General features: G+C 38.8%; 1 protein-coding gene across 1 annotated transcript in view; it reads right to left on the reverse strand.

The window, feature by feature from the left end:
• The window catches only part of adgrb2 (adhesion G protein-coupled receptor B2), a 433,057-nt gene that overhangs the window by 222,266 nt on the left and 187,563 nt on the right, over window positions 1–23,228 (reverse strand). Inside the window, exon 3 of the mRNA XM_036566254.1 lies at window positions 2,846–2,926. Coding sequence (XP_036422147.1) covers window positions 2,846–2,926 — 81 coding nt within the window. The remainder of the gene's footprint in view (window positions 1–2,845; window positions 2,927–23,228) is intronic.

Consider the following 23,228-nt stretch of genomic DNA (forward strand, 5'->3'; position numbering starts at 1 on the left):
AAACGCTTTAGCCGACCGTACTAACATTATTCCTCCTAATAAACAGACGCACGTTCAGCTCTGTCTCCTCATTATTCACCACCATCACTGTAATATTGTATCTGACGAGTTTCCATCAGCATTAACAAAGAGGGGACGGTGAAGATCGTGTCTGCAGTGTCTGGGATTTTTAAAACGCTGTAGGGAAAAAAATAGCTCCGTTTTCAATGTAGATAAATGTAGCTAACGTCATTATGCTAACTAGTTAGCTAATTATAGTGAACTGTGCTGCCTGTCACTGCATAAAACGATAGAAACAGACGGTTAAAACAGAAGTTAAGACTCCACTGGGTTTGTCTTAAAATTAGGACAGAAAAAGATTGTTTTCTTATCTTGAGTTAGAATAAGATTAGGAACTGTTGTTCTTTAATAGCTTCTGTTCCAACTGAAATTGTCATGGTGATTAAGCAGATAAGATTTCAGAAAGAAGAAGTTTCTGTAATACAGTCCATAATTCAGCTTTGCTGGAAACTCAGCATACAGAGGGAAAATGGCACTCTGCCTCCTGACTAGCATTACACTATGAACCCTGCTACAGAAACACACTGCCGAACCTAGCCTCACCCTTCACAATAAAAGTCCCTGCAAAACAACAAGGCATAATGTATCTAGCAAACTAAATACCCTAAAATTAGCCTGTAAGCATTTCTTTAAACTACAAAGAACACAGGTGTGCTCTGACGCCATTATATTAATAGTAAATAATAGTAAAACAGCAGCTGTATACTGTGCCTGCACTGTATACTGTCACCCGGACCACAAGATTATTGTAATGTAATCTCTTGCATTTGTACATGACAGCTGTAAAAGTAATGCATCTCAATAGCCAGGATTTTACTGTTACTCCTGAAGGTGAGAAGATTGCTGAGCTGTGCAGGTTCCTATATGTTTCTTATTTAGCTGGCGAGTGGTAGTATTTGAGCGTGGTAAATAGGACTGTCACGATCATGAAATTTTAGCTGACAATTATTTGTCTCATAAAGAACTGCAATTAATGTCATTGTCTTTTTTATTCAATGTATGCAGCTATTAAAGTATAAACAAACAAATTAGCAGACAAACCATCTTATGTCCTAGCTGTTTACTCTAAATGTCTACAGTTAAACACACTTATTTTTTTTTTCTTGACAGTGAAAATATAAGCCAAAAACATCTCTCTGCAAGCATACATGCTAAAACATTAGAAATAGCTACACAGCTAACAATCATTACTCATGCTGCCCTCTAAACATGTTAGAGCACCACATTAGACCCTTTCTGTGTTCATGGGACCCATGGTGAGTCACGATTAATGCATACACTGCTTTCTGTTATTTTTATTTGCCTCAGTCCAGTGCACCCATTTCACATTTTGTTTCTTGTGGCACAATATGAGTGTGAAATCAAACAACTGCACAAAATGACTGTGGTCAGCCTAAGTAACTGCGATCATCTCAAATAATTGTGAGTAGGTGATTATGTAATAATTGAGACAGGCCTAGTGGTAAAGAAAACAGAGTTCAACACTGTGAAAAAGCAACAACATCACTATTATTAACCAGTCAGCCTGGATATCAACACTGGAACTTTTTCTTGGTTTCAGATAAAACAACGTAATGATTTAGCAATTAGTGATTTGTTATATCTGAAACCGCCTGGTTAAAACTCATGGCAGAGCACTACAAACATTCAAAATGTAATGTCAGACAGAACTGATAGATTATAGACTATTACACACACACACACACACACATTTTCAAAACGGCTTATCCTTCTGGGTCGCAGGGAGTTGCTGGAGTCTATCCCAGCAGTCATTGAGCGGAAGGCAGGATACACCCTGGACAGGCCGCCAGTCCATCACAGGGCAGACACACAGACATTCACACTCACATTCACATCCAGGGGCAATTTATGGTGTCCTGCATGTCGACTGTGAAAGGAAACCGGAGCACCCGGAGGAAACTCACGCAGACATGGGGAGAACATGCAGACTCCACACAGAAAGGACCCTGGTCGCACGGCCAGGGATATAGACTATTAATTAATGAAAAAAAAATCTCTGTCCACTGGAGGAGTCTAGGTTCAGGCTGTGCCCATTTACCCACTGCTTTAAAGTACAGACTTTCAATGAGACATAAGTGCTTTATATAACTTCCCATTTGTGCTGTGGTGTAAGAGACAGCATGAAAATAGCAGGCAGGTTAACAGGTGTCCAGCAGAAAAGACCCAGGAAAACAAGCCTCTCTGTGCATGCATTCACACATAAAGAAGATCAGTTTAACATGCTGGCAAGGTCGGTTATCAGCATTTGTGCCTGGTGGGTGTCTCATATGTTCAAACATTCATGTGCATATGCAACCCGAAACAGGATGTCAAGTGCCAGTGTCAGTCTTGCTTGTTTTTGTGGGTAAGGGTAAGAGTAAAAGGAGGAGAGTAAAGACGTTAAGTGGAGCAGGCAGCTCAGAAAAAGGCCCAGATGCTCTGGGCCAAAGATTCTTTCTTTTGTGTATGTACACGGCCCGTAGCAGTCGAATAGGATGTCCTGGGACGCCCCTTCCCCACCAGCCAACCTTTTCCTTGGCACTGTGTTTTTTTTTGTCATCTGCACGGCCGCGTCCTTGCGTAGAGGCAACATCACAGAGTGAACAGGCAAATCAAATTAATTGCACGTCTCATAATCGCATTACATCTTCATTTGCATGCGGGTGAGTCAAGGCTTAGTCTCTTCCGCGGGGGCTTGGGGGACAGAAGGGGCGGCTGGGGCTTTTTTGTTTTAGGGGTTTCCCACTTTTTTCCACCAAAGGTCAAGGGAGGAGCTCATGCTCACCTGTCTGAGCCTGGAACACTCCCGGCTGGTCAGCTGACCTGGGCCTCTGGGTCTTCACCTTCTGCTCATCATCGTCGGGATCTGAACAAAGGCAGAAAAAATAAAATATTACTTCCACGCTGACTAATGCTATTATACAGCACAGCATAATTAGTGACCATGTATAAAAAGCACAAATTTACCAAATTCTTCAGGGTACACAACATGTTAATCAAATATTCACAATTTTAAACATATTTTAATATCTCGATATACTGTTATGAAGAACAATGGAAAACATGGAAGGTTTAACTTCTTTTCACAGGCATAAAATCCAATTTCGTTCTGTTTTGGGATTCTCTCAGTTGAACTGTGAACTTTACTTATATATTTGTTACATTCATATAAGGACTGTTACGTGTTGTCATGGGCTGGAGGTTAGGGGACCAGCCTTGTGACCAGAAGTTCGGCGGTTTGATCCCCTTGGCCGACAGTATGTGACTGAAGTGCCCTTGAGCAAGGCACCTAACCCCCAGCTGCTCCCTGGGCGCTGTGGATAAGGCTGCCCACTGCTCCAGGCAAGTGTGCTCACTGCCCCCTAGAGTGTGTGTTCACTAGTGTGCATGTATGTGAACAGTTTCACTGCATGGATGGGTTAAATGCAGGGGCCTAATTCCTCTGTGTGCAAACACAGTTGGCTAATGGTTCTGAATTCTATTCTATGTGTAAGCACTTCTTTGTGCTTATGTGTGTGTCTCTCTCTCTTGGTCTCTCCCTTCACAGGTGTACCTGCTCTGCAGTCAGTCATGTGAGGAGGACCTCTAACCAAACAGAGGCCTGGCTGGTGCAGCTGGGGGAGAAGCCTATGCATATGTTTTACCACGTAGAAGTCTACTCTGTCTAGCTCCCTAGGTCAGAGGGCGGGCACCAACTTGTGTACTTTTGATTACTGGCTAGGTAAGTATAGCATTGTTAGCTTTTGTTTCCTTATTTAGGTTAGCTATGTACTTTTTCTTTCAGAGTAGGAAAGCGTGGTTTGTTTTTTTGTTCTTTTCTTTTGTGCCGTCCACAGTTTGACTCTTCCCGTGTGGTACTAGGTATCATTGCACACTATTTCACTGTGGATGGTTTTAATGAAATGGCTTCAAAAGCTCTATTGGCCTGCTCCTCCAGCTTTTAATCCATCGTCAGTTGAGTCATTTAATGCCACGTGTTACTGATCCCACAGTGCCCTAGACAAAACGTGAGGTTGGACCAATGACCATTCTACTAAATTAGTTCAAATGAACTATTAAAACAGAAATTAGGTTTTCAGACCTTAGATATTTACAAGGATTGTGTTATGATCTATTTAAACCTAAGGCATTAACTGAGATAGTAATAAGCCAAATATATATTAAAAGGTTAAATGTTAAATTAAAGGTTATATATTAAAAATTAAGGTTATATATTAAAAAAAAGAAAGAAAAAATTAATAATTATAAGATAATACACAATTTAATTTCTTTATTCTAAACCACACATGTCTCATGTCTATAACACCCAATAATGTTGGCAAGTACTAAGTATGTCCCACACAGTCAGTGCCACTGCCCACCACCCAAAATTATCCATCCAATAGTGGATCTGTGGTCAGAAATTGACCACTCACAAACAGCTAGAGGATGGATAACACAAATTCTGCATCAGCAGATGGACTGTGATCTCCAACTGCACACCAGCAAAATGGAGCTACAAGAGACTGGTTTCTAATAAAGTGGCCAGTCAGTGTATATGCATTCTGTACACGTATGCAAGCCTTCATATATCAAATATCCAATCAGGAGCAGCTTAATGATGGACTTAATTTCTGATGAATTGAAATTGGATTATAAATGCTTTAGTTCAACCTGTCTTTGTTCAGCTAAGCCAGCTGACCAGGAGCTCATGGAGAAGGGAGGAAAATAGCCGCCTGGAATGGCTTTTAATGGAGCTGAATTTAATTCCCTGATTAATCTTAATTGCTCATTGGAAGTCTTTAACAGGATAAGAGGTTCATATGAAATGCCACTGGTGCATTGCAAAGACAGAAAGGTAGAGACAGTGGTGGTGGTACTGCAGGAGCGACCACCCATGTGACTGTGCCTCTTTATAGCACACTAAAGTTCACGTTTAAGTGGAGAATAATTGTCTCTATAGCCCTGAGTCAGAAAAAAAACAGTAGGTTTATATGTGCAAACCATGGTTCATTTGGGGCAATTGGGATTTCCTTTCTTTTACCTTCTGTTCTGGACACAGACTTTGAGCATAAGCCTTTTTTAGGCACCTTCTCCTGAATTCTTTTCTCCTGAAATTTCTTTTGAAAGACCCACATCACAGATTTTTCTTTTAAATAAAAGTTTTAAAGAACTGCTGTTCACTTTCTACTTTATAAGGTCCATGTATGGAATTTAAGCTGCAAAAACAGAGTGTTTGGAATTCATTATATGTGTGACATCACAAAAATGAACATATATATACATATATAATGTTGTCGGAAGAAAACCTTGTTTCTCCAAAATGATACATTTACAGGAAAAGGTAAAAATCTACTTTACTTTTAATGTAAGTTAATGGAACCAGACATTTTTCCAAGTCTTTTCGGGCCGTTTCTTTTGGTTCATTCATCATGAAATTTACACACAATGTAAAGGGCAACAGGCATTTTCAAAATCTGACAATATGATAAACAATGACAAAATTGGAGATACAAGGTTTTCTTCCAACAGCAGCGATATATATATATATATATATATGTATGTATATTGCATAAAGAGTGGAGAGAAAAAATGGAAAATGGTAATTTAAAATGAATGACATTTTTTGGGTACATAAAACCATACAAACATCATAATTGGATCTATTAATAATCCTATAATCCTAAACACAGGATATGGGTGCTTTAAACAGATGGGCCTGCGTTATAAGGGCTGAAGAGAAGTGGCCTTCTGCATGGCATAATTTAGTCGGGTTGTGTTTTCGCTCTAAGCGCACATGGCACAGACCTGCAAGGCTACTAACAAATTAGACTAACATGATGGAACAGAGGATTTCCTGTCAAAGGGGTAGAATTTTAAAAGAAGAGGGAAACAAAAGACGACAAAAAGGAACCTCCGGGGCACTTTCTAAATTACCACTCAAGACATGCACTCGAAAGTTAATGGATGTTTAGAATAATTCACAATCATGAAACATCCCCAATAGGAACATAAAATCTTCTTTTATTCAACATGATTTATATTTCAGTGTGCTCACAACCCTTGAGCTAAATTCATCTTAGTCAAGAAGCAAATCCACCAGGAACCACAAACCAATTCTAACGTTAGTCTACTATTCAAACCTCTTTGTGTCTTTAGCATTCAGATTCTCTTTCAGTGTTGACAGCAGCAGGCCAGAAATCATTATTATGACTGAATTATGACAGAAGGTTTTACATTTAAATGTGTAATTGATTTGAAAGGATGAGGACGCTGAAACAAACAGTCCATCTCAACTTAAGACCTAATTATTCAAAAAGTTTGAGCTTCTCAGCTAAATTTGACCTTGATTGAGCGCTCTTTCATGACTGCAATAGGAAGGGGGTGGAGCAAGCTGCCAGAAAACATCCCACTGCATCCTAACACATGGGCTGCTAACTCCAGAGAGTTCCCCCCACGTTGCCTCTGTCAAACGGGCTTGATTAGCAGCGCTCCCCGTGGGGCCGGCGCTAATACGCTTATGATAGCTCAGACACGCACCCAGACGATCATGCTAATTTACACTGTCACGGGAGCGACAATAACAGTGTCGGGAAAGTCAAGGTTTGTTTCATCTCTCTTTCTGCCTCTTCCACGCCCCCCCGCCTCCCCCTGTTCGTTCTTCCCCATGTTCCTTTTGTTCGTATTGTTTATGGGCCTTCACTGCTGTCCTATCTCTCAATGGGGAAAATGACAGGCCGAAGCAACGAAACAAAAGATGGCAAATATTTCATCTTCCTATCAGTCGCAGGGTCAGGAGGGCAATACAGAAGGGCAGTGTGTAAAGCCTCCTTATCAGTCCCAGTGATAGATTTGCTGCATTCGCTCTGATTTTCCTAAACGCACTGCCCTCATTTTTATCATTATGTCCTCTCCAGTACACTTGTTACATTCTTTCTTCATATACACTGTTCTCACTTCCTTCTCCAAGCTCAGACAATCAATACAGTGTTGCCTGCACTGCACATTTTCATGATATTAAATCTCTTTCTTTCCATACATGTTCAGTTATGTGCTGATATACAACCAGGGGTCAATCCTTTAATTAAAATCTATTCTCTGATTATGTGAATAAGACAAAGTAAACTGGAAAAACTAAAGCTGCAGTCACACTGAATGAGTAAAATGTGCCTGGTGAAAAAGCTGATGCGCTCAAATGGTAAAGCGCAAAAAAGAAGTTTGCTTCCTGTAGCTGTGCTGTGTCAAGTTCATCGAGGTGTACTCTAATCCTGCGAATTTGCACATTTTGGAGGTGTTAACTAACACAAAATAAGAGGGAAAGCGAAAAATAATACATAAATAGAGAAATTGCCCTAAGTCAACCTGCTGTCACTTGCAATTCAAATTTATAAACCAGTTAACTGGATAATGTTAGCTGTTTTCCAAACTTTATGTTCCAAAGCCACCACTTTAGGACCACCCACACCCATTTGTGTACCTTAAATAAGTTTTTTCCAGGTGAAAAGTATGTATTTGTACCTTTTCATGATCTAATGTTTTAAAACAGAACAATAAAATAAAAAGCCTGGAGATGGGACGGGGTGTGTGGAGTCAGTACAACTTAGAAAATATAATTTCAATGGTTTATGGTTCAGTTATGTTCCCTGACTAAAGGTACTGAGATGTACCCTTGTGGGTACCACCACAGTGACAAGGGTGGTACTGACCCAGTGACTCATGTCTTTATTTCTGAGAGTGTACTAGCCTGATTTTTTTGCTCCACCCCGGCTTAATACTTCCATTCCAAAACACTGTATTTCAACAATGCTGTATATGCATTTATAGCACTTTTAGCTATAACAAGTTTCTGAAAAGAATGACAGCTGACTTATAATGAAAAACACATTTTTATTTTTCTAATAAAGTTGGCATTGATTACAATAGCAGCACGGATCCTAACAAAAACAGAAAAAGACACTTCTTGTCACTCTCAGTTTGGTGGACCTGCACTGGCTGTCTGTATCTTTCAGGATACATTTTAAAAATCTGCTACTGTTTTTTAAGGCTCTAAGTGACCTTAAAGCTCTGCTTACATCACAGAGTGTCTGTTTGCTGATGTTCCAACCCGTGATCTCAGATCTGCAGGTACTGGCTTTCTACAAATACTTTGAGTACAATACATAAAACATGGAGAGAGTCTAATAGTAATAGTAGTCTAATAGAGTAGTAGTAGTAGTGGTAGTAATAGCAATAGCAATAGTAGCAGTAGTAGTAATAGTAGTAGTAATGGTAGTAATAGCAGTAGAAGTAGTAGTAGTAGTGGTAATAGTAGTAGTAATGGTAGTAATAGCAATAGTAGTAGTAGTAGTAGTAGTAATATTAATAGTAGTAATTGCAGAAGTAGTAGTAGTAATAGTAGTAATAATACAGCATTGATATTTTTGCAGTTATAAAATGAGTTAATTCCAGCCCACAAGATGATCTTAATTTAGAACATGGATTCTAAATTCATCTGGCAGGCCAGATAAGAACAATGATTGGGACAGTCCTGGTCTGCAGGCCGTGAGCCGTATGTTTGACACCTCTATTCTACAAAATATCTTTTACTTTTGGACATTCTTGTCACCTGTCACATGGACAGTTTCACACATTCAGTCCAATGTAAATCTGACCCTTTTGTTTGTTTTGGAAAACAGGGTTATAGGTTTGAATGAATGATATGTGTTTGCACAGATACGTATTGAGGATTCAGAACATTTGATTTACAGCACTGGAGCTTTTCAAGGATGAAAAACCTGAGCTAACATCACTAACACTGCTACAAATTTCAGATATCGTCTTTCATTCTAACAAAATCGAAAAACCTCTTCAGTTTGCCGTCACTATCCGCTGGCCGTGAGACATGTGTTTGACATTTCTATTCTAGAAAATATCTTTACTTCTGGACATTCTTGTCACCTGTCACATGGACAGTTTTTGCACATTCAGTCCAGTTTTTCTCAGCTGTCCACACTATGGGCCCTTCTCTACAAATTCAGAAACCCAAAAATCAAAACTGTCAAAAACTATACAAGAGCTCAATTCAACTGTTTTCCACACAAACTTTCACTCAAAATGTCAACTACCAGCAAGTAAAACTTGCTCAAAATGAACTGCATATGAAACACTGAAGCTGCAACTTGTTTGATTTTTGTGGCACTTACAGTTAGCAAGTGTCCCTTCTCATGTGCCGAAAATATACTAAATGTGTAAAACCACTGGCACATTTACTCTGCTCCTCTGAGAGTCAGTGAACTTTTGGTAAAACACTGAGTTACTGCATTTGTCACGACCTTCAGAATGGAAATCTATAGGGTACAAACAGAAAGTTCAAAATCAATTAATAGCTGTCCATATTCACTACACAGACTGCAAATAGACAGACATGCATCAATAGACATGCATAAGCCTCTGTGAATATGAAGAGTGACTAACACAAGGAGTAAAGAAGTCACATTCAAATATTCTTACTTACTGAGGAAGATGTGCATTAAAATCTTCAATGATGTATTAATAAAGAGGTGAATGCCTACATTCTACTTACATATAATCACAAAATGTAGTCCACAAAATGTTGTCCTGATACTTTTGGTAGGGCAATATGAATCTCACCCTTTTATTTGTTTGCTTGTTTGTTTTTTGTTTGTTTTGGGGAAGGGGGTTATAGGTTTGAATGAATGATATGTCTTTGCACAAATACATATTGAGGATTTAGAACATTTGATTTACAGCACTGGACCTTTCAAGTAAAAGCTTTACAAGTCTGGATGAAAAACCTGAGCTAACGTTAGTAACACTGCTACAAATTGAAGATATCGTCTTTCAGTCTAATAAATCGAAAAACCTCTATTAAATCTGCAGTTTGCCATCCCTGTGAATCACTCTCTGGCAGCACAGTGCTGGATCCTCCGGATTTCTCAGAGACTGCGGTTGTTAGGAATCAAATATTTAGTATCTGAGCTTTATATGACATGTACATCCCAGATACCTGCTGAAACTGCTGGTACTGTGATGTGCAGGGAGAAGATATGGAGTCTTGTAGGCTCTCCTGTTTGATAGAGTGGGTGGAGTGGAACACAGAGAAATCATAGTGTGTGTTTCTGTTTAATGCTTGAATGCTGAGGCAAAGAAGCTGCTATTTCTATATTTTAATCTACCCTTCTGCTTTAAGAACTGTCTTTGCATTTATTTTGATATGTAAAGAACAGGGTCTAATCCCTTCCTCCACCCCCCGACCCCGCCCCAAAAAAAAATAAAATAAAAAATCCTGAATGTGTGCACAGGGTTATTCAGAAACTAATGCAGAGCATCCAACAACAAAGGCAGGATGGAGCATCTTTCATAGAAAACACATTAGCACACAGAAAGCTCCAATTCCACATGCTGATCCATTTTACCAGTGTGACTATGCATTTATCACATCTACTCTGGGGGCACATTTTTATGAGTTTAGAAGAAAAAGCAGGGTTTCTTAATGTATAGTCAGAGATGGGGCTCGAATCAGAGACTTGGGCCCAATACCGTTTCACCCCTCACCCCTACCACTTAGCACTACCCCTCTGTTTTGCACATTCATGGCTAGGGACAGGGTGTCCTGATTTTGGTTGAGATAGAGGGGTAGGGTAAAGTCTTAGGCATACATGGACCTCCAAACGAAGTGTTATGAGAAAAAAAGAAAAAATGAATATTTTCTGCTTTACAAAATTATGATAGCCATTGTATTATCTTAGTTTAATATCGTTTCAATATATTATGGTCCATTTTTTTCATAACAAGCATACAAAATCGCTGTTAGTATGCTGATGTCTCAGCTATTTAGCTAAATTTGAGCTAGCAAATAGCTGACTTCAGCTTCATATCACTGAAGAATTAGGGGTGAGTGATAATAAATAACTGTATCCCTCTCTTTAAAATCATATGATGCCCTAAATGTAACTAAAGCCCAGCAGTGAGTAGCTGAACTTTACCCTCCTCTGCTATCACTGCAGACTGGCAGGGTCACCTACAGAGCACCGCTAGTAGTCTGTTAATGAAGAAATGTTCTTTTTTATTTGAGGGTCCCATTTTGCAGGTGAAGATTTCAACCACTATCCCTTCTAAATCAGTTCCAAGGAGCAAGCTGACACTCGAAAACAAGGGGTAGGGGTAGAAATAAGAAATGGGATGTATATGGGTCTATATATATATAACCTTTTTGAAAATGATTCTGTAAAGCACCAAAAAGTGTTCTTTTATTGTTATAAGCTTGATGTCGGAAAAATAGCACCCTTTTTGGTATTATATAGAACCATTTTCAAAAAGGTTTTATAGAACCACATACAACACATTTTCCATCGATCTGAAGAACGATTTCACCATGGAAAGAAACACACATAGTGTGAAAGTTAAGCAATAGAAAACGAGAGGGAGTGTGTTATTGCGAAATAACATTCATGATAACACACAACCTCGAGTGCTCTATTGCTTTTATACAAAAGTTAAATAAATAAAGTAAGAAATAAATAAATTGTCATTTAATATGTTATGATGTTAGCAATTCCTTCCGCCAAATTATAGTTCCTTAACAAGCAGCTTATTGCTACGTCAGAGTAACAAGCTCCGCCCACTCGCTGCACAGCCGGCAGTTCATTCTCCAGCTCCACACAGACCAACTGACAGTTTGGGAATTTAGCGTCGTCTCATTTTCAGAGTCTGACCAAATCGGCTGTCGGTCAAATGTGATCTTAAAAGTATCCATTTTCTGTTTGTGAGCAAAGTAAGAAGTAAAAACGTTCAAATGGCTCCTACAGCTGTCAAAGTTGTTGTTTAGCAACGTCTCAGTGATACAGTGGTTGTAAAAAACCAGTGATGTTACGGCGAAATAACAGCACAGTTAGAACGCTTCTCAACCAATCAGCTGGCGTGGCCGGAACTAACTGTTGTATAAGGTTCTATATAGAACTCATGGTTCTAAATAGAACCATTTTCTTTACTAAAGAAACCTTGAAAAAGGACCACCAGTCTTAATGGGGGTGAATAAGAACCTTCGTTTCCAACGTTATGTCTGTGACTTTGCCTGTCAGTTTTGCTGCAGTCATTACTGTAATGCCATTCTCCTGAAGCTCACAGCGGCACCAGCTTGAATAATGAACTTTTCATTAAAAAAACACAAATACCTTCAGTCTGATGGACAGAACGAATCGCTGCATGCAATAAATGTGGTGTTCCAAGTAAAGAGGCAAAGCAACTTGAAATGGTTGACTAACATGTAGTTCAAATAGCAAGTATGCTAGCTAGCACAATAGCTAATAAGGTGAAGTTGTCAGCTGATCTAGCTGCAGTTTTAGTAAGTTATAGATCACATTCTTTCACCTTGCTATAAAGACTGTTGTTTTCCTCTTTAAACACTGTGTCTTTCAGCCTGAAGCATTTTCTATACTGAAAAGCTCTTATTTGAAGCTCTGTTGAAGCTCAGTGGTTACTTTATACAGTGCAATGCCTTCAGCTAATAATGAGACTAAACAAAAAATCTTTACTGAAGACTTAAGACTCGACTCCAGAGACTTGAGATTCGACTCACATTCGACTCGTGAACATCTCCATTTATTAAGTAGCAATGAACTAAACTCAGACCATTAAAACGTGTAAATGTAAATGCATTAAAATGAAATAAAAATAAAAATCATTGGAGGGCTTTAATGTGGTTGCTTTTCTGGTGTTTAACTGAGCAACAGGCCTTGTACTTTAGCCAAGAGGTCCTTAGACCAAGCTTTATATCCGTATGTCTCTAGTAGTATCACTATTCTTCTCTTCTCTGAAACCAAAGTGCTTCAGAGAATGAGTCACTCTCCTAGAATACCTGCAGCCATGTGGAGGTGGATGCTACCCAACGCTACCAGATGCTGCCTAATAAAAACATTCTGTATCCTCTGAAATATAGAGGCTCCTGGACTTTACTAACTTTTAGTTGCTAGCATGTGTGTGTGTGTGTGAGCCAATAGTTTCAGTAGTAATTGAAAGGCTGAGTTATTGGCCACCCAATCCACCCCCCCAACACACACACCACTCCCAGTTTGTTCTCTCATGCTGGAAATGAATTAAAGCTGTTAGCTCAAATTGAAGCCGTTTAATTGATCTAGCCTTAGAGGGTGTCTTTATTATTTGCCTGGGATCAAGTGGACTCCGTCCTCTGAGGACTCCCCCATCTATCCTCAACAATCAATACACAGCCTGGACTCTTAAGGATGCTGGCTACTCTCATCAGTTACTGGCAAAGCTGTACTGTACTACGTTGCATCCCAAAGCCCTGCAGCTGTTTTTTTACCCATAACAGTCCAAGATACCCATAAATCCCTACACGCATCACAATAGTGTCTCCCAGAGCCAATGGACAATGAGACATTCCAGTTAGGCCATACGTGTGATAGAGCTACCACGCAGTGTATCACGCTAACCCTTTTTCACTATAGCCATAAAATGCTATTTCTGCCTGTTTTGGAGGTCCCTTAGTTGAACTCTTCACTTTTCTTAACATTGATGGAATATATTACAATTGAAATGACTTGCAAAACTTTGTCGTAGGTGAACAAGCAAGTTAATATTTATGTTTTTTTTTGTTTTTTCATTATGTATATATGCTTTTTTGTGGCAGTTGCACACAATTTCTGATACCATAAAAGCTGCAGTTATGCTGTTCACTTTATCCCAGAATGGCCGTCTTTGTGGAGAGGTGCGAGTTATTTTCATAACAAGGAAATCTCATCCCATCTGTTTCACCCCTTATTGCTCGCTAGCAGCTCAACACAGATTCACAACATTTCACACATAGACAGCCAATTTGATTACATAATTACAGGAAATATTTTATTTGATTATATTAACTACAAATATCTAAGTTGATACTACGGGGCTTGTAGACGTCGCAGTTATTGCTGATGCATTTTGATGACGATTATTTCTTACTTATAGCTCTTTAAAAGTAAAGAAATTCTGTTGAAAATGAAGATTCTAAACCTTTATTTTATAACATGTTTGTGTTTGTAAGTAGGAGATATTTTATTATGATTTGAATTTGATAAAAAAAAATATTTTTGTGTCTACAGCCTTGTTTTACAGAAAGAAAAAAATATCTTTCACATTTGTGCCATGATTTTTTACATGAGGTCCGGCCACACAAGACTACCCTGCCATTTGCTGTCGTATCTCAAACTTGTACACATGTCCAGGCTACCAAAAAAATCAACACTACATGCATATCCCAGACATTTGATGCCTTTAGTTGAACACTGGTACTACATCATGTGCTGCAAAACCCTGTTCTATATACAGAAAAGTGAACAACCTTCTATTATACAGTGTACTATTTAACTGCAATTACACAATTAACTGTGGCTTCTCTTGCTTCTTCTGTTTGATTCCATTTTGACATTGCATGTAGTGTTGATTTTTGGTAGCCTGGACATGTGTACAAGTTTGAGATACAGCAGCAAATGGCAGGGTAGTCTTGTGGGGCTAGACGTCATCATAATGAGAGTACACATCTCAGTACAACCTGTTAACCTCTTAAATGGCCAGAGCCCACTGGTGGGCCCAAAGTTTTATTATACACTTCTATAACCCAAAAATAGCTCAGCCAGTTTGCATCGAAGTCCCTGTAGAGACTGAGTAATGAGCCTTAGTATGTAATTAGCCTAGGAGTTTAAGGGCTTAAACATTTGGTGGTGGAGTGAGGCAAATACACCCCTAATATGAGTATACCCCCCTCTAAAACCTACCCCCCCCCAATTCTTTTACTCTGTGCTCTTTTAATGCCTAGAATATAATGATAACACAAGCCAAACAAAACAGGACACACATCTACATGCTCAACTGGACTTTTCTGGGGGGATTTTTAAGCCATGTTAACTAACGTTACAGTCATGGGCTAATTCATGGGATTGTTGTTCACCAATTGTTGATGAGCGCACCATCACCCCCTACTGTGAGCACCTGCTTCATGAGGCATTGGGTTGGTTTAAAAATTCCCCACTCAGTTTATTCCCATACTAATAGGTCTATGTTCCCACATTTCATCCAAAATTTCTCATCGTTGTCCCCAGACTTTCTAGTTGTGAGATCAGGCCTTAGAAACTAATGGCAAGGTTGTGTAATAAAGGTACAAAGATGATATCACACAGACTCCTACCAACTTGTCTGATCTTCTTCTTCCCTACAAACCCACCCATACTCTCCAGACGTCCCCAGCTGAATAACTAACCACAAGTCTCACAGTCCACCTTGTGTTCTTCTTTATTGTCCACTTCTGCACTATTATGTTGCTTGTTTATCTTCTGGTGTTCTCTGTTTTATTACAACTGTAAGCATCTTTATGTTCTTGAAAAGTGCAATAAAAGAATCATGCTTTATTATTATTATTAATATTTTTATTATTACAGTACTGCTTACTGTCTGCTTTAATCTGTGGTATTACTGTCCAGAGAAGAAGATGCTGTGTTTATCAAAGTCTGTGTAGCTACTTAAGTTATTTGTCCATAACCTTATTATAGGCTTATTTTCAGTAGTTATCTGTCAGGCTTGTGTGGAATACACTTTTAACCGATCACTGGTTCATCATTGATGAAAACAAAATGAGACAAATAAGATTTATTTTTATACATTTCAAAGCTATGGACAGCATGTTTAGTTATATTTAAGTTATCCAACTTGAGGGCCATGGAAACTATCAATGTGGTTGATGGTTGGAATCTATCAACAACCCAATAAATACTACTGTCAATCAACTCAAAGCTACTAGATGGACAAAAATGCAGAATAAGCAGATTATTCCTAGGTTGTAGGAGTGTAAAAGGAAGGAAAGGAAGTCTGGACTCATAAAGGTTCATTAAAGTTCACAACAGGGGTTCATTATTACTGTATTGCACATGTGCTTTTGTGGGAACAGTGAGACAGTATCTGTTGCATGTAACTGTCATGTTCAATATAGAGTAATTCTGATGAATATGATGATATGATAAAACAACCCTGTCATACACATGTGGCTAAAAGCTGCACACTTAGCCTAAAAACTCTCTCCATCTACAAGCCTTGTTTCTTTGAAGTGAAGACTAAAGTAATATATTATTACACTTTGGCTCTTGAGACAAAAAATGTGGGCACCCTTGGAGTAGAGGGTTAACATACATCTTGCATGAAGAGGGTCTGACCAATAAAACTACAGGGATGCATATGACCACATTACATTTGTAGTGTGAATGTTAGTGTGCTAATGCATCCCTGCTAACAACGAAGGACCAACTAATGAACCGAGACAGAAGCAGCTGCACAGCTTCTTTCTTCATCTCCTTTCCAGTTTGTCTATTAGCTGTTTGTTGTCCCATACGTGTACATAAAAAGGACTTGCAAGTCAAAATGCAGCAAGAGAGTGATGTAGTAGATGTGCGCCACACCCTTCCTCTGGTTCTGAAATCCGGTCATAAGTGGTCACTGGAGACGCATTCGAGATCATTGTAATGGCAGCTGTAAGTGCCTGCACGTCTTGCTTATGATCAGGTCAGTTGAGATCACTGTTAATACCAAATGTGAGTCTCCAGGATGGCAGCATGGCATTTTTGCTGATTCAAATAAAAGCATTAAAATGTGAGTGTGTGAGCATTTATGTGTTACATTTTGTGGCAAAGGGTGCTGTAGGACCACGTTTTGTGATTTAAAAATAAAAGCACATGTCAGAATGTAAACAATACGGCAGAGTCTAGTAAATGCTTCTAGGCAGACTTCAAGCAAACTAGCAAACACAGCTGCCTTATTTTATTGGAAAAGAGCGCAAAGACAGAAGGACAGCATGTCAACACTTTGTATCTTAGCGACAAAGACACCGACACTCCATCTACCACTGAATCAACAACGTGTACCGGACGACAGTGTGTACTGAGCCCCTCCCATCATAGCCCGCGTGTAAGCAGGACTCTTCTGGTACACATACCGTCCCCAATAAGCCGTAAACTAGCGGCATCCATCCCTTTCTGACCTGGTCCAGCAGTTCTAGTAACGAGAGTCTCAGGCTCAGTCTTTATGAGGGTCCCATGGGTCGCAGATGGAGTGTAAATAATATACAGGCCCCACTTTATCATGCTGTGCTAGACCCGTGCCCATAAAACAACCATAATCTGATCAGAGAGCACCAAAGACAAGGGGATTTAGATGTAGACAAGACAAACAGCGATGGACGCAAGCAAAAGGATCAATAAGGATAAAATCAGTGATAACTGACCTTTTCTTAGCTTTAGCGCTTGTTAGAATGTCTTGGGGCTTTCGGACTCTGCCACGGAGTCTGCCATCCTTTCTTTCTGTCCCTCGCTCTTTTGTTCGTCCTTTTTCTGCTCTTACTCTTTTTCTTCTAACCTGTCTTGCTGTTTTTTCTTTTGTTCGTCCTTTGTTTGTTTCTTGGTACCCAGCATAGTCTGTATTAGCCAGGGCGTAAAAATGCATTCAATTGCTTATGCAGTGTTAAAAAGTGGCTGCTGGGTATATCTTCATGTTATTGACAGAGACCAATAACAATATCAATACTGATACTAACTCTATCCATCCTATCTAAACCTGAGTCCTGATAGCTTTACTGTGGCATCCACCACATGCTCTGCGTTTCAGAAGGGGCTTTAGAGGTGTGGTATGCAGAGCTGCATCACATTCCCCGCCCCCCTCACTGAAAAAGACATTTATTGTGCTTGTTGTTGTTGTTAATTTGAGAAATGCTAATGTGTTGGACTGTGTGTTGTGTGCCAGGGTGTGGGTTTAGATAGAGAATGTGTGTGGTGGCCACCGTCAGCAGGTTGTTTATTGCTTGAGGTGACCTCGCGGCTGTTTTTCCTGCAGTGCAGTGACTTTTCTGCTGTGGTCAATAAAAGAGCATCTTCCTGAGCAGAAATAATGGCATCCCCCGCGTCTTCTTATACCACAATAAAATTAAATTTTCTAGAGATTTATTTTGGTAAAATATGTGCCCTGTGTTAAAAATAAACATAATCAGCTTGACTGAATGGCATTTACTTGGATTTACGGAGTTGGATTATATATAAATGGCTTAAGAAAACCGGTTTTTGCTTGTTTATTACATAAAATTAGTATTTAGTGTTATGTAGTAAGTCATAAGAATCATATTTAACACTTTGATTCAGCACAAACTCAGTTGGTAAAACAAGTTATTTTCAATGTTCAAGACATAAATAATTTGATAAGATAGAAAAAGTTTTGAAAGATGGAAAAATATAAAATATAAGAAATTTAAGTCAATAATTCAAATAATCAACAACTTCAACAATTTAGAAAGGTCAATGGAAGTCTCTGTTGTCTATGCACATGTTTTTCAGTGCTGTGACTAGCATTTTTTTCTTTTGCTTTTACTGGTGATTTTATGACATGTTGACAGAAAGCTCAGCTTCTCTAGGTTAAGGTGGAATTTTGTTGATACAGTGGGGTCCAAAAGTTATAGAGTTCTATGCTTAAATCTTGCTGTGCTGCAGTTATGAGAATTTAATCACTTAAATGGTAAAATGTTACTAAAATCAATTTAAAATCAATTAAATCATTTAGGTTAAATCCACAAGGTATCATTGTTTGTGTATCCCCTCTGAGAGTCGTCTGAACATGTGCTTTTTAAGACTAAAACAAACAAAAACTGTCCTCTTTTTAGAGGACACAGTCAGTTTTACCAATTTGTATAAATGTGTACAGTGACCTACAAATGATGTAGAATCTTGAAAATTCTTTCTACATTTTACTTGTGATTTTTCTTTCTTTAGTTTTTTCTAAATTCTCAAGTGCTAAGTTCTGCTGTTATTTTGGGTTTAATAAATAAATGATTTTCAATGTGGTCTCAGACTTTTGGACTTCACTGCATCTCACACAGTTGTAAATAATTTAAGTTCAAGCACAACGTGTCATAAACATGTTAAAAAGCTGTACTTCACTACTGAGTAAATATTTTCTCCAGTCACATTTGTGTATTGAGTATCCTTTAAAAAATCATTGTCCTAATTGTACCAAATTAATGTAATTAAATAGAATTTTGGTGAAATTAGACATTTCATGATGCATTGAATCATTTCCTAACAGTAATCAGACTGAGGTCAAAGATTTACACCCCTTCTCTCTTGGTTGTAATATTTCTTTGTGTTCAGATAAATATAAATCTGTAAAAGGCTATGATGAGGGCTTGAGCCTTGGCTGAATGTGTGTGTGTGTGTGTGTGTCTGTCTGTCCTTGTTGAGAAGATTACATCTGACTCCATGAGTCAGACAAAGGAGGTGATTTACTCTGACTGCCCACATCTCTCCGCACTCTGTCCATCCTTTTCCTGTAGCTGTATTAGAGAGAGAGTCTGTGTGTGTGTTTGTGGGTGTTTTTGTCTGTCCATGTGTCTGACTGTCTGTAGGATGGCAACGGTGTGTTATGTGTGTACTTCTATGTATTTTCAGTGTATTTATGCATTGTGGTGTATGTGTGTGTGCATGTGTGTGTTTGTGTGTGTGTGTGTGTGGTATCTGTCACTGCAGATACGCATGCATGTGTGTGTATGTGTGCGTGTTTTTGTCTCTGTGTGTCTGACCCTTTGTGTATGGTGATGACAGTGTGGTCACTGAGGTGTGTGTATTTGTATGTATTTTCAGTGTGTGTTGTTTTCAGTGTTTGTTTTCATCCCTCTGTGTGTCTGACCTCTGTGTACGATGACAGTGTGGTCAGTGAGGTGTGTTTGTGGGAGGTTGTGTGTGTCTGTGTGTGTGGGAGAAGCTGCTGTGTGTGTGTGTTGAATCTGTCACTGCAGATATGTATGCATGTGTGTGTGTGTGCATCTGTGTGTGTGTGTGGATTCCCTCACTGAAGACATTTATGTATATGTGTGTGTGTGTGTGTGTGTGTATGTATCTGTGTGTCTGTGTGTTAGTGTGTGACTTCCAATGTAAATCTTTTTTCACTGGAGCTATGAGGATAATGTGGGTAACAAGTAGCGGAAGCTTGATTTTTTGGAATATTGGAATTATTTTTGAAATTATTTTTTATGGTCCAATATTCCATTTTGGACCACAGGATTAAGGCTACTATACCTAACTAGGCTAACAAGTGATTTTTTTTTTAGTTTTGTTTTTATTAATGCTAAAGCTTCAGCCTGAATGGTCTTATGGACTCCATAGTTAAGGGGCAGGTTATCTTGTCATGGTAACTCCATTTAAGTCTTCACTTTCCATAATTCATTTTATCCAACATATTAACTGAAAGTTGTTAATGTAATCGAACCCAAATATATCCAACAGCTAAATTTAGTGTAATAAGGAAAATGACAATAAACCTCTAATTCCTTATTCCTCTAAGAAACTTCGTATTCTTCTAAGCGCAGATGATGAACATCTAAAAGTGCCCATTAGAAATTTTTATTGAAAAATATGTTTTTATCATTTTCATACTTTTATTCATATTTACATTTGGGTTTGCTGTTGTTTTATTAAAAAATCTATAGTCAGTGATCAAAAGATTAGATAGTAATATAACAAATTAAGTAACAAAAGCTCACTTTTAACATTTCAGATGTGAAAACATAAATGGATTAATAAAAAATCACTACAATAAGAAATACTGTATATAAGACCTCCTCTTATTCTCATTGACTTCTCCTAGACATAGTTAAGTCCTATCTGAAATCAGTTTGAGACTTAAGCAACTTTCTCCTAAATCTGATATTCAGCTCCTGAGAAACAATGTTTAGATCTTCCAACTTATCTGAATAAAATTTACATTAGAACAGCGTCAGATCTCTTCGAGATCTTATATAGCTCTATTCTGCATCTCAGAGATCTTTCATCAGTCTATCAGTGCAAATGAAATACTTAGGCTTTTCTCATTTATCGTCAAATCTTAAAATGAAACTGACCTGTGCTGATAAGATAATATCACAATAATTACTTAACCTTTTATTACTGATCATATTATCATTGCAAAATATATACAAAACAGACAGACATGTTTATGTACAAGATAATACAGCTACAAATATATATGTTCTAAATGTCATTTTAATAGCAGTAACGTGCTAGCTACATCGAGTATGACAGGATATCACTGCAACCGTTACCATGAGTTATGAAGGTGCTCAAACCAACAACACACTAAAACAGCTCTCCATGCATTAAATAAAGCATGAGATCACACAGTGGCAGCTTAGTATGTGGTTGTGAAAAGAGAGTCGGCCTGCATCTCGGCCTGAATCTGCATCTTGTTTCACTAAGATCTGTTGTCTTTCTCCTGATACAAAGAAAAGGGGCACAGATGATGTTAATGACAGTGTGCCCCTACTTTGAGACCACTGCTATACAATTACCGGCCACCTTAAGATAGCAGCTGCCTTCCTTCCTCCCCTCTCACAGCTTATCAAGGCTGCAGCAGCTCTGAGCAGGTCTAGGCTGCAGTGTGGATGTGCTGTGCACTCAGCCAAAACAGATTCAGCATTTTACAGCATACATACATAAACGTTTATTCCTCTAACCGCATTTTCACACAGCCCACACTCTGGACATTACGCTAGACAGAGAGAGAGAGAGAGAGAGAGAGAGAGAGAAAGAGAGAGAGAGAGAGACAGAGAGAGAGAAGGAAAGATAGAAATAAGACAAAAAACTGGAGCTAAGAAAGAAGATTTAGTGGTTTGCCAGTTTGAGCCAAAGTCGTTCATTGTTGTACAAGGCCAGGATTTAGAGAGTAAGGGAGTCACAGAGAGAGAGAGAAAGAAATAGAGAAAGAAAGCAAAGTAAGGTGGAGAGAGAAATAGAATGAGAGAGAGCGGGGGAGTGAAAGAAGAAGATGCTTGAATTTTATCACAGCAAGTACAGAACAATGAGGATTTCATACACACCAGGTGTGCAGAAGCTCGTCCACAGGGACGTAAACTGTGTATGTGTGTGTGTGCTGGGGGAGCCGAGGCTGAGCTTTGATGCCTCTGATATATATTTCTGGCTTATGTGCAAGAGATGCAATATGAACAGCACAGCAGACATGACCATATGTGTGAGTGTGAGTAATACGTACATTTAAAAACATGTTATTTCTATTTACATTATCATTTGCATAATATATTAGAATACGTGGACATTTCCATTCGAAATAGCATGTGCAGAGTGCAACACATGCACACACACACATATACTTGTATTGCTGTGTCATGATTTATTTATTTTTGTTGTTGTTGCAGTAAACAATCGTATGCAAATGTGTGAACACCCCGGTCAAATTTTATGCTTTTTGCTTTGTTTTATGCACTTTTTGCTATGTGAACATAAGTTAACACATGTATTACATGGAACAAACTTAAATATGGTATTTTTGTGCAAATTTTAGTGCACAATTTCTATGTATTACTTTAACAGACAGGGAAAAAATAAAATATAACATAAAATATACATGTCTGTTTCTCTAGTTTTGTGTTGATTGTCTGTTGGCCCATTTTTTGACTTTTTGTTGTGTCAGCATTTAATTTACTGCACTAGTAACTATATAAAAGTTTGCATGTTCTCCCTGTGTCTGTGTGGGTTTCCTCCAAGTGCTCCGGTTTCCTCCCACAGTCCAAAGACATGCAGTCAGGCCAACTGGACACGCTAAATTGCCCCTAGGTGTTTGTGACTGTATATGTCTGTGTGTCTGCCCTGCGATGGACTGGCGACCTGTCCAGGGTGTTTCCTGACGTCCGCCCAATGACGGCTGGGATAGACTCCAGAACCCCCCCATGACCCAGAAGGATAAGCAGTTTAGATAATATGTGTGTGTGTGTGTGTGTGTGTGTGTGTAACCTTATGAACATAAACCTCTTCATAATGCTAACAGCCCAAAATTTATTGACCAAATTTCCACATTCAATAAATGTTTTTGTACAGCTATCAGTAGATATGCACATGAAAAATACTGGATATCAGCATCGGCCCATCATTCTTAAATCAGTGCATCTCTATTTTTTACCCAAACCCAAAAATTTTAGTCATAGTCAATTCCCACCGCTAACTAGGTCTCCTCCAGCACATGTTGTTTGGGAGCGAAGGCTAGCACAACCTTCCTCTGAGACACGTGAGGCACCACCACTGAATAATGTGAGTAATCCTACCCACGGCCAATTGCGCTCTCTTAGACTTCCAGCCACATATGGCTGTGGCATCTGTGGC

This window comes from Colossoma macropomum, unplaced genomic scaffold (genome assembly GCF_904425465.1).
Source record: "Colossoma macropomum unplaced genomic scaffold, Colossoma_macropomum, whole genome shotgun sequence".
NCBI classification, from domain to species: Eukaryota; Metazoa; Chordata; class Actinopteri; order Characiformes; family Serrasalmidae; genus Colossoma; species Colossoma macropomum.